Raw genomic sequence first — 17,241 nt, forward strand, 5'->3', positions numbered from 1 at the left:
TTTTTTCAGTAAGCTTGTTTAACAATGAAGACAACATCTCCCATGATCCTGCTCTATTTCACAACTCAATAAAAAAAGATTAAAAAAAAACAGTGTTTTACAATATTTTGATTAAGAGACCTCTTGCAGCAGAAATCACATACTCTGTGTTTAAGTCATAAACCAGCTCAGTTGCCAGGATAAGATATTGGCAGTTTACCTTTCTGCAAACCACTGATTGATTCACGTGTGTGTCATGTGTACCATATCGACATGTCTGCATAACATGTCATAATCACATTCACATTACATGTTTATGACCTGACTGTCATCTCAGGAGGTGGAGGGGCTGTTGATGGAGTTACAGTGACTGCGGTCTAGGACTAGACATACTAGACGTTTAAAGCATTCCAAAATTGTCATATTTTAATTTAGAAATGAAAACTATTTTTTATTTTAATTTAAACTAAAATGACCAATAAAAAAAATAATAATTTTGACATACTGTGGAAAATGTCTTTGCATGGTGTTGGAGAGGTATTATCAGTTAAAGTTAGCATGCAAACCAGCTCATCCCTAGAAAGTTTGTACTTCAAGCGGTAATATTCCAGTAGTAAACAACATGGGTTTTTTGTGCTGTTTTACTTTACTTGATTTTGCATTATTATCTTACTGATAATGTGAATATTAACTCTGAATTTGTTTTCTGAAACTACATATTGCACCTTTAAAGGTGGACAAAGCTAGAGTCAACAGCCATGCTAACAGCTCTGCGAAGCTGCTCAGAGGTGCTTTGAGCTAGATGCCAATCATGCATAATAATGATAATCATGTCAATCATAACTTTCTTATGCATGCTAAAATTTGCTGATCAACAACTGAAGCAGAGCTGAGGCAGACTGGAAGACCATTCATTTTGCGTTTTTTTGTTGTTGTTGTTTTTTTTAATAGTTGAGCCAATGATGGCACAAGATCAGAAGTTATGGATAAATTATACATGAAATACAGTAGCAATTAAATGAAATACACTTGGGCACAAACTCCTGATAATACTACAAATAAAACATTACTATTAAAAATGACCAGAGAGGGTTTAATTGACATCTCTCTGCTATGGTTTTTCTTTGTTTGTCTGGGGGAAACGGACATTAAGGTGCGACCTGAGTAAAGGGAAAGTGAGAGAAGGGACAGAAGAAGGGCAGAGAGAGCTACAAGAGAAGCAAAAGGAGGAGTCAGGATGGAGGGCTAGAGGGCTGTAGTGGGAGGAGCGGTGGCATACCTCCAGCCTTATATAGGGTGTGTTTGTCTGGAAGGTTCAGCTGCTCCCCCTGGGAATGTCCAGGAATAGAATGAGGTAGAAAAGAGGAAGGTGGAAAGCCAGGGAGCAAAATAATGACAGAGACAAAAAGTAAAAATGAAAAGGGGACAAACTTTTTCCTCTTGGTCTCGTATTCTCCCTTTTTGCAAACCAAAATCGTCCCACTTTTCCACGCTCTCACCCAACTGGAGGAGGAGCGCTTCTGGAAAATCCTGAGCGGGGCTCAGCATCAGCTGGTGCTGTCAGTCAGACACCAAACGGGCAGCCACTGAAGGTGGTGACATAAGTTGGACGGCATGGAAGCTGAACTGTGCTGTGGCCCACAAGGGAAGGCCGGGATGATGACTGAGACGGGTGAGAGGAGGTTAAGATGGAAAGAGGAGATGGTGCGGATTTAAAACACAGAGAATAGGTGACGGGTGATGAGATGGGAGGAGGATCAGGGATAAGAATGTGTGGAGTGTGATGGAGACAACAAGACAATGGAAGAAAGAGGATGGGAGAAGGAGGAGTACAGCGGGGAAGAAAATGAGGGCCGATGGAAAGAGAAGGAAAATGGATAAATTTCTGCAATTAAAACAGCAAGTGAACGATTTGATTCAGTTTGGGTATTTTAAAAAAGTATTCTAATACAGTATTAACTCAAATCAACAACCTTTCAGTCACTGACAAATCTGATTTCCCTCTACAATTCACAGTTGCTCCTATTAAGCTACTTTATTCTGACGCAAGTACCAGAACAACACGAGACTTTCTATTTTTTTCTTTTTTACTTTGTCGATGGTGATATGTTGTGGTTTCTTTCTTGTGACAAATGTACTTATTGTAAGTCACTTTGGACAAAGGTGTCTGCTAAATGCCCTCAGTGTAAATGTAAGTATGTCTCATAACCCTCAAACAATGCTGGGAAGTCTGCTAATATGTAGATGATATATTTTCTGTTCTGTTAACCCCTAACCCCCAATACAAGCTTTAAAGCAATGAGTCATCCAAACCCAGGCTGGTCGCGCACTGTCACTTTACAATCTGATAAAGCTTGATATCATTTTCATTCACCTAGCTGCTGGAAAAGCCTGTCTAAGCACTTTAAGATGTACTCAGTCTGTCTCAGTCTTTTAAAAGTGGCTCAAATTTTCATTCTCTCTTCCCGTTGCGTTTTGATAACGAGCCTTTCCTCTTATCGATTGAATGTCTTGTGTATATTAAGAGGCCTGATATAAGTTATGAAGGACCACAGCTGCTCTTGTTTCTATGCCAATGAGACAGTGCCCAGAGCATAAATAGATTTCCAGTGAAAGAACCGCCAGACTGCAAAGCCGAACTGCTTAAAATTCCAGAGTGCACACCAAGATGAGCAGAGACCCCTGGATTGACTCATCTGTCAGCTGACGTGGTGGTCTGAAGAAGAAAGCCAGGGATGGCTTGTGCATTTGATATCAGATTACTTCTCTGAGACTATTGAAACTATATTATTGTTCAGAATGGTAGCTGTAGTACTTTTTTTGTTGCCATGGGGAAGTGGAAATATCCATCGGTCCTCTGCTTTGGTTTGAACTGAAATATCTCAACAATTACTTAATTGACTGCTGTGAACTTATGTGCTGGCCTTCTGTTCTCCTGTAGAGTAATTGTAATAACCTTGGTGATCCTTTAATTGTTAAACTAGCAACATCAGGTCAAAACTTTAAATGCCATGACCAAATTCAAATGAGCATGGTAAAAAATGCGACAAAAAATGGTTTATTTGTTTATAGCCTCACATTAACACATTAACTTTTTTTTTTTTTTTAACTTCTGGCCATTGCATTTAGGGATTAAGATCATCAAAGGTGTTTTTCATCTGTGAAGATTATTGTAATGAACAAAACATCAGTGTCATAAACTTGTGTTAAAACATACTGTAGGCTTTTTGTAACAGGAACTGAGGCGATGCTAACCTTTGGGTTAGCCGCCAAAAATCTGTCCTCCCTGTCGCTCTCTAATGCAACAACAAGCGGGGACAGTTTTGCTGCGGTAGCCTCGCGCAAGATTATTGAACCTGCCAGAAAAGAGATGAAATCATGATGTCACAGCAGGGCTTGCCTTTGTTACACATGCTTTGGCAATTAAATGTCAAGGCATATACATTTCATGTTCCACTACAACCTGTGCTTTTAGAATAGGGAACCTCCATGATTTTTAGTCAAATGACAACTCTTGGCTCCCTTGTCTATTCAGAAGTGATGTCAGCGTAATTTGGTAATTTTTGGTAAGTTCATCAATGCTGTCTTTCAAAGGAATTATTCTCTATAGTTTTAGCTTTAGTCTCAAAGCTGTCATGGAAGGTGTACAGTCTCCACTGTAACAGACATGACATATGTAACATTTAAACTGTGAAGGTCTTGGGCTAATAGGAAACAGGCTTAAATGAAATAGGAATATTGCTTGAACAGCAAAAATACATATATATATATATATATTTTTTTTAAAATGTACCACCCTTATCTAGACATGTTTCAGACATACTGTTGAGAAAGGTTATGCCCCAAGACTGGCTCATCAGTTGCTTGCATTGTTACAATGTCAGTGTGATTTTGCATGAGGTTTTCTTACTGCTAAACAGAACCCTGAAGTTTAGCTTCATTTTGGTTCTCTCTCTAGCCTTGCAAATGATTGACGCACTAATTAAAAGTAGACTACATGTGATGGTTTTGTTTGTATTGATGGAGTGACAAACCAAAAGCTCAAATGCTTCAACTTGGGGTACAGCTGTGGGAGATCAGAGGTTCATTTGCACGCCTCTTAAATTACAGATGTCATAAGTGCAAGGGCAAGTTAGCAGCAGTGAGGACGGGGGCAAGGCGGACAGACGGGTTCACGGACACTGCGGAAGGGGCAGAGAATCCGTGCACGCGGGGAGGTGTTAAAATGTGTGTGTGTTTGGCCATGTGTGTGTGCATGCACTCTGGTACCCAACAGTATATGAAATCAAGTGTCCATCTGAACTGAGATGCTCAGTTGATCCTCTGCCAAAATAACCTCCAGCTGCCCAGTGCCTGCACTGTTGTCCCTTTTTCTTTTTTTGAGTAAATGTCACTGAGCTTGTCTGTTATCTAAATATGGGGGATTGGACTGTGAGCCACACAAGGGGATGTCCATCAGGCGATTGTAAGAGGGGGACAGACTGAAGTTGAACTTGATTGGCTGTCTCTTATCTGAGGAGGGGGCCTATTGCCCAATCCTAATCATTTTCATTAAAGTGTAGTGCGATGAGAGGGTACTTATGGAGGGGAGTGAGGCAGCAGCGTTACCTGAACTGTGTGGCAGCAAGTCTTTCTTTCCCAGACGTCTGTCGTTCTTACTGGTGTCTGTTGTTCAGCACAGCCGGCCGCCATGGTAAGAATCCAAAAACTGAGAACGAGGTAAAAGGGAAACGTACATGGAGAAGGATTTTTAGTTTTAATCAATCTCTGAGGATTTTTACTTTTGTTTTCTGATGAGGATTAAAGCCAGACGGCTGAAGATGGAGATCTAAAGTGAAAACAAACTCCTTCGGCTCACCCGCAGTCACCCAGCAAGTCTTTATCAGCAGCACAGCTGGGTTATCAGCCGGATTTCTGTACAAGCTGTGTTTTGTCTCCTGGAAAATGTATAATTTTGGGGAAATCAATGCTTATCATTAATGCTGGCTACAGACAGAAAAGTCTGTTACCTGACAGGAAACCGGCTATTGGAAACTAAACTTTCCATTTTCTACTACTGTGACTACTCCTTGCTGTGTTTTTTTTACAGACCCAAGTGATCTGACTCTGCTTTTGTGTTCCATCACATCGGAACTTAACGACTGATATTTAGATTGGAGGGAGCGATACTAAAGATAGAAAGCACACAGCTGAGTAAAGTGAGAAGACTTGCGCCTTTTCTGAATGTCCTAACTTAGGACAGTCACCTTGAGAAAATCCATCTCTAATACTCTCCCAAATATCTCACCTTAAAAATAGCTTAATGGAGCACTATGTGTTCAATTCAAACTCCGAATTGTAATACTTATTTTTATTTTTTAATATTTATTTCTCCAAAAGTGACTAAATAAGCTGTTCTCAGAGGAAAATAAGGTCCCCAGAACACTGGTGGAAGCTAGAAAGGTGGCAGGGTCCACCACATATAAACAAAGTAAAACAGTATGAAATTGAGTTTTCCTTTAAGGTCAGTTTGTTTAATCAGTTTATTCAGTCATGAGAACAAAGAGAGTTTGTTTATTTAGTTTGTTGAGGCAGAAAAAAAATCCGTCAGTGAGGATCTTTCTGTATGATTTAAATTTTCTCCCGCAAACTACAAAATGCACCTTTACCGTGAGCTATTGAGTTGAAATAATGTGAGACCCTCTATATGTTATGATACTGATAAGGTTCTGACAAGCAAACAGGGGAAATTAGTAAAAAAAAAAAAAAAAAAAAAAGAAAGAAAAACATTGTAATTCAATGCTTGGTATAAGCACTGGTGGTTGTTTGTTCTGTTTCAAAATGAGGACTGAACTTGAAATATTCCAATTGGATGTCATCAGGCTTTCAATCTAGACATAAGAACAAACTGGAAATACTGTGGGGAAGGAACAGCAGAGATCAAAGTCAGTTTCAGTGTGTAATCTCTTAACATCTCCCATGTTTTGCTGCTAAATGTGGGTATAACGTGTCACATTGTGGCATCCCCCTTTAGGAACCATCATGAACAAGTGCAGACAGCTGGCAGAGGATTAACCATGAGTTCTTACCTGACAGAAGGTTATTTCCAGTCCTTGGCTGTCACTTTGTCAATGATCTGGCTTTAGGTTTCTGTTTTGGCTGAACGGAGAAACAGGGCTTAAGTGTGGGCATAGAGTGACAGGAGCATGCCAAGGATCATATGAGCATTTGTCAATGTTTCAGCCCAATAAACATACAAAAATACATACATTTACAACAAATCAGGAGGAAAACAACGTTGTAAAAACTAGATTACTCTTTGAGATAAGTAATTAATTACATCAATAACATGATACAAAAATGATACCAAATCTGCAATGGCACTTAAAGGAACAGTTCACCCAAAAAGAAACATCCAGTCCTTATCTACTCACTCATCTACTGAAAACAAACACACAAACAAAAACATAAAATGGCTCCCTACAGCCATAATTCAAGCATCTGGAATTCCCGAGGTCCCAAATAGCTGCTAAGCTAATGTATTTAGCTGAGAAGCTGCAGTGAAGATTTCCACTTTTACAGGGTTTAAATTAATTACATCCTTTTAAATCATGTGGCTTTATGTTTTCTTCCGTTTTAAAACAAGTCCCAATGTACTGCAGTTGTTTAGGGGAATGCTGCAACTATGTTTTGCTGTGAAGCTCCAGAAATGTTTTGTTCACTACAAAACTTGACGTTCCATCAGCATGGGGGTGAGTAGATAATGACTGATTTTTTTTCTTTTTTGTGGGAACTGTTCCTTAAAAGCAGACATGATGTTTAACTGTGATAGATTACCTAAATCGACTTGTCACTTTATTAGTCTGTTTATTGGCATTTCCAAAACGGAAAAGTACAGAGTAAAAATAAATGATCACAAAGATAGTGTGGAGTTAACATGCATAGATGCAGAACAACAAAAACAACACAGTCACAGGAATAGTTCAACTTGCAACTTTATTCCCATACAATTAATTTAAATCAATAGCTGTCTGCGCAACAAGCAAAACAACTGAAAATGCTCAAAGAAGTGGTCACCATTAATCTAAAGTAGATGAATTATAGCGATCAGGCTCTGCATTTGTCACTCTTTACATCCTGTCCTGGTAATCATTGGATCACTTACTAATCACTTATGTTCAATGACGGTATTATGCAACTGCAGTTGAGTACACCTGACAGAAGTGATCAGTTTGCTCTCTTTTCTCACCCTCCTGTCATTCTTCCACCACTGTCCTTCCAACCCACTTTCATTCACCTCTCTTAAGCCTACCGACGCACAAAGCGATGCCCGCTCTTTCCTGACTGAGGAGATGATTTCAGGTAAGTCCTTCATACGTGGATAAGTTACTTGATTACACCCTGTAAGAGTCCTCCATTGATTTGCATCTGACCTGGATTTCTCTTAAATCTTGTCTGCCACATTTCTGCTTTTTCAAGTCTTAGCTATTTCTGTTTCTCATCCAGAGTTCAAGGCCGCCTTCGACATGTTTGACACCGATGGCGGCGGTGACATCAGCACCAAGGAGTTGGGTACCGTGATGAGGATGCTGGGCCAGAACCCATCAAGAGAGGAGCTGGATGCCATCATTGAGGAGGTGGATGAGGATGGTGAGATCATTGTGTAGTCAACATATAGAAAGAGGAAAAACAGAATAATGTCACCTCACACTTTGTTCCTGCCCTCTTGCTCCTCACTTATCCCCCTTCCCCTCTACTCAGGCAGTGGTACCATCGACTTTGAGGAGTTCTTGGTCATGATGGTGCAACAGTTAAAGGAGGATCAGGCTGGAAAGAGTGAAGAAGAGCTTTCAGAATGCTTCCGTATTTTTGACAAGTATGGCACCTTAAGAGAAAGACATACAAACACAATATGTAACTGCAGAGGAGTTTCATGTTGTGCTATGGCTAAATTGAAAAGTATATAGAGTATTTTAAGTTTGGTAGGCAACAAAGCAACTTAATATTATGTGATATTACACACTAAGTCTGTACTTGCAAGGCATTGGATATTTTATCATACATCCAAATGAGCTACATTAGAACATAATTGTTATTGACAGGAAAAACAAAAATGCATTTTTATTGTATGTTAAAGCAACATTCCTCAGATTAGCCTATTTTTGAATTTCTCTGGGCTTGCTGTAGAACAATCTGAAGAAATATTGTTAATTAGTCCAAAAAGTATGTTTTATCATTTTACCGTATATGTAGTCTTTGGGCACCTGGGGCTACCGTTTTTTTTCTGAAATGGTGGAAAATGCTTAATAGAATAAGGAATAAAGATAAAGGGATCATTTCCAGCACACATGTGTATTCTATATAGATAAAAGTTGAACAGAACCATCATTACTGTCACTACAGATAAAGAAATCATATGCTTGAGATGCAGTTCTAAAAACATTTTTTAATAATATTCTGAATTTTTTCAAAACGCATCCTTGAACACATTCTTGAATACATTTCCAGGAAAATTCTAACTTGCAACTACATAGCTTTTTGCAGATCATGCTTTAATAAAATGTTTTTTTTATATCACTAGCCACCATGAATTGCTAAATTACTTATTGTAAAAATTGCTAAAGAAATACACCTTCATGTCAAGAGTAAATATTTCAGGATGAAACAAAAAGGGAACCAAACGCAGCTCACAAGCAGGCAGGTAACAGAACAAAAAGCAAGTTTTATTAAATGAAGTAGAGCAAAAGAAACACATAAAAGTACAAACCAAACAAGCCCCTGAATCATAGGCAGGAACAGGAAGGACACAGGAGACACAGGGCCGAGACGAATGATGAAACAGAACTTGTGTAGGAAAACAGACCAAGGACGGAACTGAGAAGCAAAACATGATATCATTTCAAAATAAAACAGGAAATAACTTCTCTGTGCGTGAGTGAGTTTGTCCTAGTGAAAGAGAAAGATGGCCTTATTGATTGTTGAATTGGTGAGAATGTAAATGGTTAAAACATTTTCATAAGTTGGATAGGAACTAGTTGAAAGCATGATCAGCAGAAGTTAAGCAGAAACTAGTTGGAAGCTTCTTGGAAATGTATTAGAGTTGGTCCCAGTTATTTATTAAATGCTTAGGATACAATAGCTGAATATTTTTGTTAAATCATGTTGGATAACTCGTTAGGTGGTTAACATAGTAACATGGGGATAATTCAAGACAGGCCTGTACAGTGACATTTAACCGGTGTTTATTTGATTAAGGAATCTTGTTGCACTGTTTTCTTCTGCAATAGTTTAATGAAACCCAACTGGGGAACGGGTGCCATCTTATCTTTTCTAATTATTAAGAATTGCATGAGAGTAGTAGATGGAAACAAGCATTCATTTGTATTTTCCCTTTTTTTTTCCCCACCGTATAAATCTAATACTGCATTTTATCCACAGGAATGGAGATGGCTTCGTTGACCGTGAGGAGTTTGGAGATATCCTTCATATGACGGGAGAAAACGTCACAGAGGAAGATATTGATGAGATGTTCGGAGAATCAGACACAAACAAAGATGGCAAAATTGATTTTGATGGTAAGATGAGGCTACATGTAGAGGGAGGATTTTCTTCAGTCCTCTGGACTACACAGTGTCTTCCATAATGTCTGTTGAATTATCAGGGGCGAAGAACCACAGACTCAACTTCCAGATTAGAAACATTTTTCAGTGGTTCATCTTCATATATTGAGCAGCAAGATACAGTAAAATGCATGTCTGGTTTGATCTTTAGAGGCGTTGTCTGTAATGGACTCTCATGTGTAAAGGAATAGTTCGACATTTTTGGTAATACTTATTTTATTTTAGAGTAAGATAGAACTCTCAAAACTGCCCATCCAAACTGAAGCTGGAGCCAGCTGCCGGTTAGGTTAACTGACCATAGGGGCTGGAAACAGCAGGAAATAGCAAGCCTGGCTGTTCCTGCACACAGGGAGAAAAAAGACGGCATGGAACCCTCTTGTTAATAAGCAAATTTTTACACTTTGGCTTAAACAAACAAACTATAATGTGTTCATTTGTGAGCTTGAGAGGTGCCTTCAGGGCAGCTGCATGCTCCAGCCTTAAAATCAAAAGTCAGATATAGGAGTGTTATCAAGCTATCCTTATTTTGGTTTACATTCCAAGAAGCTCATGTCTATAGTGCGTTATAACGCATTATGAACATACTTACAGTATGATGTGCCTATAGCGCTTTTTAATCATTGCTGTTAGAACTCATGAATACTGACAATGATTTATAAAAAAAAGAATCATAACTTATTTAACAGCAATGTCTATAGTGCATTAACAACATACCTAGAATGGATTATAATGAACCTATATCACCACATCATCATAGTAATAAGCACTCGTTAATATTTAGAATGCTTCACAACAACAGTCATAACTTTTATTACACAGATATCTATTATGCATTAAAAACATACTTATATTGTGTTATAATGTGCCTATATTGCCATATAATCATAGTTATTAGCAAAGATCAATACTGGTAGTGCTTTATAACAATAATCATAACTCATTGTGATGCTGAAGTCTATTATACATTATGTGCTTATAATGCATCTTAATATGCTTATATCACTGTGTCATCATAGTTTTAAGCACTCATGACTGTGAATAATGCTTCACAACTATAATCACAACTCATTATGACACAGATAACTATAATGCATCTCAAATGTACTTATGGTATAATGCGCCTATATCACTGTATTATCATAGTTATGAGCACTCATGAATATTCACAATACATTATGAAGCAGATATGTATAATGCATTATAGGCATACTTACAATGCATTCTAGTGTGTCTATAGTTATAAGCAATCATATATACATATATTCAGAATGCAGTAAAAGAATAATCATAAAACATTATAAAACACAATTGCTGGTCACTCACTATGTTTGCAAGATCATAGTATATTCAAATTCTCATAGTTGTAACATATTATGATCATTTTATAGCATATTAGAATCACTATTGTAATGTGTGATATAGTGATTATAAGTCACTGTCTGTGAGTGGCAATTGTTTGCTTTAAGTAAAGTGAAAAAAAAAATAAGATTAATTCAATACAAGAACAGCACATAACCTTTGCAGGTAATGTTCATGACTGCTTCTAACCATGATCCTTTGGCGCTAGAGCTGCATTGTAAGATGTTATAAGTAGGTTATATATATTATTATAGACATGGGTTTCATAGAAATATCATTTCTTTTGTGGGGGGGGGAAATATACTCTATATACTTATACTACAACAAAAATGACTTAAAGCAACACCCCAACATAGATACATAATAACAGAAGACAGTGTAGTAAGTATACAGTATGTACATGACTGCAGTGGTGACAGTCTATCATCTTCTCATCTCTTGGTAAGAGAGAACATTTAAAATGCTAAACTAGTCCTTTACAGAAGGCCTGGTCAATTAAATATTTGGGGTGACTATGATTATTTGATGGAAATAAAACATGCATTAAGGGTAAACGCATCAGACCCATTCGTTTACCAACTATATAGAGCAACTTCAAACTAACCTTCCATAAACCTTTAAATCCAATACCAGCTGCATCACAAAATATTAACGTGAAGACCACTACAGTTTATAAAGTCTGCACACAGCTTAGGTGTAGTCATTTATCAATAAGACTGATGGTTGGTTGACTGACTGTTACACTCCCTTCCTCTTTGCAGAGTTTCTGAAGATGATGGAAAATGTCCAGTAATGCGACTCTACATTCCTTGGTGGCCCTTCCTCAGAGAGAATACAAGACAGACTGCTTGATGGAAATCTGCTCTGATCAGTCTCAAAATGCTATGAAACACTGCACAATTATAAATATGATGTCGTTTCTGAAGCATCCGAATGCAAACAAGTGATATACCTTCACCCTCACCCTCCTTCCCCTTCTCATATGAAACCCTTGGGCTCGGTGAGGATATCTATTAATATCTGTTCAAACCTTTTAAGACGAAGGCACTCCCCCCCCACCCCCTCTTCTCTCGGCCACCCAGCTGTCCCCTTGGCAGCTGCTGTTTCTCCAGAAATGTTACACCACCAAGCTTTAACCCCCCACCCTCCTCCTTCTCCTCCTCCTGCTCCTCAAAACTAAAGATCCTCTCCAACCTGTTATGTGCTTTCTAAATAAATCCACTTCCTCCTTGTTCATCTTTGCAAATTATTCCAACTTGCATGCCTGACATGTTTTATCTCATCTGATTCTTTTTTATATTTCAAAATATATATTTCTGCCATGGGGCTATCTGGAACTTTCTGTAGGTTATCACTGTCTGTCATGTGATCAAAACACTTGCACCTTCTACACCAGCAACCGCATCCTCATTTTTACGCCGGGCACATCATGTTCAACTACAGCTGGTCTTATCTTCCTATTCCAGTCCCAACTTCAAACTAGCTTCCTTACTGACTTTTAAAATAACCGTCACATCTGAGGAAACGTTATGACATCCGGTTTAAATTGATCTCTTCCGAATTGTTCTCCACCTAAGTCACTGATCTTCGCATGGAGGTCTCCCAGCAAACAAATCAATGACCCCAGTGTGAATGTAAAGCGGAGCAGGCAGGCTTTAAGGCAGTCAAAGAGCGTATGAGTTAATTCCCCCTTCGGAAAATGCAGCTCTCCCTCTGGGTATATAACCTGCAAGCCCCCCCAACAACATCCCTCCCCTTTCTTCACGGCTGCTCCACTCCTCAGCATCCTATCCTTCACCTCGGGGCCCTCCCTTCAGGAACCGCCCGCCATATAAGGAGCATCAGGTTGTGTTTATCAGGACGTGTGGGTGCTCGCCTTGCGTCCCCGTCCTCTCTCAGCCTTAAAATCTGCTGGCTATTCAGGGAACGGTGGAAAGGGGGGGGGGGGGGGGGGGGGGGGGGGGGGGGGGGGGGGGGGGGTGAGCTAGGGTCCAGCCCAAGAGCATTTTTTCTCCAGGGCTTGAGTTTCACGCTCAGATTGAAATGCCATCATCACAAAACCCATAACCCACTTTTAAATGTTTGACTGCCCCTCCTCGTCCACCGCTTGAATAGACAGCAACTGTGTGTACTGACTAACCAGCTGCAGGAGCTCCAGTTTTATCGTGTCTTTTAAATTTTATTGAGAATTTCAGTGGAGTTACATTGAGTTATCACCACTGAAAGCAACTTTGGGCTATTTCTGATGAAACTGAATGCATTAATTCTATTATTTTGTGTAAATGTGTGCGTTGCAGTATGTATTCTTTCAGCGTGTCACAGTTCTTTCCCACACCCGACCTGTGATGGTCCCAGTTTTAACTAACCAGGTGGCCGACACAGTGTAATATCCTCTCCCTTTTATCTCCATTTATCTCCATCTCCAAGATTTTTCCCCAACTTGACTCAGACCACAAAAGCGCCCAAAACCTTCAACTTTACCTCTGCTCAACTTCAAGAAACAAGAGCTTTCCTGTCCAAAGTGTGATTGGCTCTCAGTGGCCCCAGAACCCTAAAAGTTCAGGGTACTAAATCTGGAGGCCTGTGAGAGGCAGGGGGCGGGACCTGGCCGTCCCGTTTAAAGTGTGTCAGACCCTTCACTTGACGTCTAGTCTCTCTGTTGGGGTGCACACGGATTGACCACTCCTTTGGGCTTTTCTTTTATCCTTGGATATTTGGGGGGGAAAAGCTAATCCACAAACATGGTAAGACCAATCACTCGTGCAAATGACCAGCTGAACTCGGCAATCGGCCATTAGTTGATAAGCAGTGATAATGAGAGACTGTGGATTGGAGAAATAGTTTTTAATTAAAATAAAGGCACGTGAAAGTCTAAGTCGAGAAGCATGTTTCCTTCAATCTTTAATGTTTATCTGCTGCCTGTCCTAAAAATTGCCTAGACCTTTTCTTTAAAACGTTAATTTTAGACTAAACATTTAGAATATTTATATAAATAAAATATAAACAATTATAAAATATGCTTAATTTATTCTGAATAGAACCTATTTGTTTTTAATCTCTTAAAAAATATGACTAATGCTTCTTAAAGTGAAGGTGTGGAGCTGGCTGGGTGTCAGCTGGGAAGATGCGGATTCTGCTTAGGCAACAAATTCCCGGGGATTGGATGTCTGCAGACCATATACAGTCGGCTTAATGTGTTGAGCCTGAAATAGCCCGACTAATTTTCACCAAGCTCAGGAATCCACTTGAGGCGCAGCCACTAGGCCTATATCCAGGAAGACTTGGCTTATAGAAAGAATGCTATCATCACAAAAACAACGTTAAAACACTAATTACCTTGAAAACTCCTCTAATCCGCGTCATTTACTAAAACTGTATCCGCTGGGTTGTGCGTAAAATGACTCTAGATCACTGTACTTGGGAAATACAAACATTATCAGTATTTTTAATCATACATTTTCTTTTGAAAATGAATCATAGCAGGTATGTTAAGTGCTACTTTCGCGAAAATTCGGTCTCAAGGCTAAAGGCTCAATCAACACGTTTTTAACTTGCATGATGAATAAAGTGTAAATGAAGTGAATGATGAAGTGGCCCCTGTTTTCTTCCAGACTGACGCGCAACAAGAGGCCCGCTCCTACCTGAGCGAGGAGATGCTGGCTGGTGAGTACGGGCTGCAGTAACGCGTTACATCTGTAATGTCGTTTCCTTGCCCAGGAAGCAGTAAAGTAAAGGTGGTAAACGGCCTAGTTGTTTTCAATGATCAAAAAGAAATGGGCTCTCTGATTCCACCTCCTATAATCTTTCTGTCAGAATGAGCTCTTTTAGAAAAAAGGCAGAGCATTTTAGATCACCATCCTCATTTTATACATTGGCAGTGTACTGCAGTGCATTACTGCACATAAGTAACGTGTTTAGAAATAGAGAGATATAGGGAATAAAGGGAACTGTGTCATTTTTTTGGAGTAAGGAGCCGCATTCTGTCATCTCTGATTTCTCCAGAGTTCAAGGCCGCCTTCGACATGTTTGACACCGACGGTGGCGGTGACATCAGCACCAAGGAGTTGGGTACCGTGATGAGGATGCTGGGCCAGAACCCAACAAGAGAGGAGTTGGATGAGATCATCGAGGAAGTCGATGAGGACGGTGAGCGATGGATGACAGTGTGGCACGAACACAGTAGGCCCGCTGTGCGCATTGTGCGCAATGAGCGTTTTTACGCACAAGCAACACATGACCCTGGCACTTGTTATGTATATGGTATATATATGATACATGATATGTCAGTTCAAATAAGCCAAGAAACTGTATTTGATAATATTCGGAACGCAAACAGGCGTTTTTAGGGAGTTTTACGCGTAGATGCACAAACATACAGCACTACACATTTCTCCTCTTGGTTGTAATTAATTACATAGATCGTTACGTTACATAGATCGGGACTAACTTAATTACAGTGTTTAATTGTACTGTGGGATATGCGTCAAGTCATGAGCGCATTGTTATGTTTCCTCCACGGAGAGCAGGACACTAGGCCTTCAGTCGGGCTGACCACTGATAATAAGTCCTGTTGTGTCATCATCACTCTCAGGTAGCGGTACCATTGACTTCGAGGAGTTCTTGGTCATGATGGTGAGGCTGCTAAAGGAGGACCAGGCCGGCAAGAGCGAGGAAGAGTTGGCAGAGTGCTTCCGCGTGTTCGACAAGTACGTTCACGTCGTTGCTGCGTAGATTCCGGTTTGCTGAGTTGGCTGCACTCACTCTCAGAAGGCAGTGCGTAAATGTCTCGTGCAATGACTCGTTTATGTTCACAGTCCCAAACGTTTTGTCTTTTGCGCAGGAACGGCGACGGCTACATCGACAGAGAGGAGTTCGCCCTCATCATCCGCAGCACCGGCGAGCCCATCACAGAGGACGAGATTGATGAGCTGATGAAGGATGGAGACAAGAACGCCGACGGCATGCTGGACTTTGACGGTATGATGAGGCATGATGATGATGAACATGTCGTAAAAATGTCACTTTTCAAGTTATTTAAAGGACCTGTTTGAAAAATGTACAGTAAGGTAAGATTTTATTAAAATATAAACACTTGGTTGCATTTTTGTATAGATCTTGTTGGTTGATTAAGTGTAATCGATTGCTTTTAGACTTTGTCTTACCATCCTTTTTTGGATTCAGTTTTATCTCCGCTGCTGATGACACCGTCTCGTCTCTCTTCTCTTACCAGAATTCCTCAAGATGATGGAGAATGTGCAGTAAAACCAGAAAGACTCATGGACATTCCTCCTCCCACCCCCCCTCCGTGAACCCCCGTCCATCTGACCCCCATCGAGCCACTCAAACCACCCTCCACACTCCCTCTCCTCCTTCCCGTCCACCTGGTTCACTGCCTCTCTTCTCCATCCTTACAGGCATCCTCAACAGACAGCTAGGGCACCTGGCAGGGGTCGCTGGCTGGGCTACACTCTTCCCCAGCCTCGCTTGTGAATGCATACAGCCCTTGAATGCATTGAAGAAATTAACTGCACAAACCCTTTGCATTTCATTAACAGGCGCGTGTCATCAGTGACCCCCTCCCCCCATTGCTGGTGAAGCTAATCTGATCTAGAATCTAGTCTAGATAGAACGGCAGCCTGTTGTCTGCTGCTTAGACCAATTAAGTCAACCAATTCACTGTACAAAGTAATTTGCTTGGACAGAATAAATGAACTAACTCATGCTCACTTGTAGTTGGTCTGTCGTATTTATGGTCTGTGTAAAAAAATTTTGTTTTGAGGAATATCAATAAAATCTGTTTGTTTCTTCTTTTTGTCCATTTTGTCCACCATAGCCAGTTTTTAACTGAGATTTTTTTTTTTTAACCTGACATGTTAGATGGCCGGGCTGCACAGTAGCACTGCTGCCTCACAGCTAGAAGATCGCCGGTTCGCGTCCCGGTTGGGACGCCTGGGATCTTTCTGTGTGGAGTTTGTATGTTCTCCCTGTGCAAGCGTGGGTTTTCACCGGGTACTCCGGCTTCCTCCCACAATCCAAAAACATACTGAGGTTAATTGATCATTCTAAATTGTCCGTAGGTGTGAATGAGAGTGTGTGAGAGTGTTCGTCTCTATGTGTGGCCCTGCGATGGACTGGCGACCTGTCCAGGGTGTCCCCTGCCTTCGCCCTAAGTCAGCTGGGATAGGCTCCAGCCCCCCCGCGACCCTGCAGAGGATTAAGCGGCGTACATAGAATATGTACAGATGATGGATGGATGGATGGATGTTAGATGGCCAATCATGTGATCTTACAATGTCAGCTGCCT

The 17,241-nt window shown here is 40.3% G+C and overlaps 2 protein-coding genes across 4 annotated transcripts; both read left to right on the forward strand.

Moving 5' to 3' along the window:
* The first annotated feature begins 1,360 nt into the window (after positions 1–1,360).
* On the forward strand, positions 1,361–12,163 carry LOC119022157 (troponin C, skeletal muscle-like). 3 transcript variants are annotated; one of them, XM_037102747.1, is made up of 6 exons: positions 1,361–1,651; positions 7,266–7,320; positions 7,465–7,608; positions 7,720–7,834; positions 9,397–9,533; positions 11,699–12,163. In XM_037102747.1, exons 2-6 carry the CDS (start codon positions 7,311–7,313, stop codon positions 11,728–11,730), a joined length of 438 nt encoding a protein of 145 aa, XP_036958642.1. In that variant the 5' UTR covers positions 1,361–1,651; positions 7,266–7,310; the 3' UTR covers positions 11,731–12,163. The 3 variants fall into 3 exon arrangements, with proteins under 3 accessions (XP_036958642.1, XP_036958640.1, XP_036958641.1); XM_037102745.1 differs by lacking the exon at positions 1,361–1,651 and adding an exon at positions 1,693–2,170; XM_037102746.1 differs by lacking the exon at positions 1,361–1,651 and adding an exon at positions 4,423–4,672.
* A 1,408-nt stretch (positions 12,164–13,571) lies between these two features.
* Positions 13,572–16,669, forward strand: LOC119022158 (troponin C, skeletal muscle). Its single transcript, XM_037102748.1, has 6 exons — positions 13,572–13,681; positions 14,549–14,600; positions 14,940–15,083; positions 15,529–15,643; positions 15,778–15,914; positions 16,168–16,669. The coding sequence occupies exons 1-6, from the start codon at positions 13,679–13,681 to the stop codon at positions 16,197–16,199; spliced, it is 483 nt and encodes a 160-aa protein (XP_036958643.1). The 5' UTR covers positions 13,572–13,678; the 3' UTR covers positions 16,200–16,669.
* The last annotated feature ends 572 nt before the right edge of the window (positions 16,670–17,241 follow it).

Source organism: Acanthopagrus latus, chromosome 7 (genome assembly GCF_904848185.1).
Source record: "Acanthopagrus latus isolate v.2019 chromosome 7, fAcaLat1.1, whole genome shotgun sequence".
In the NCBI taxonomy this organism is placed as follows: Eukaryota; Metazoa; Chordata; class Actinopteri; order Spariformes; family Sparidae; genus Acanthopagrus; species Acanthopagrus latus.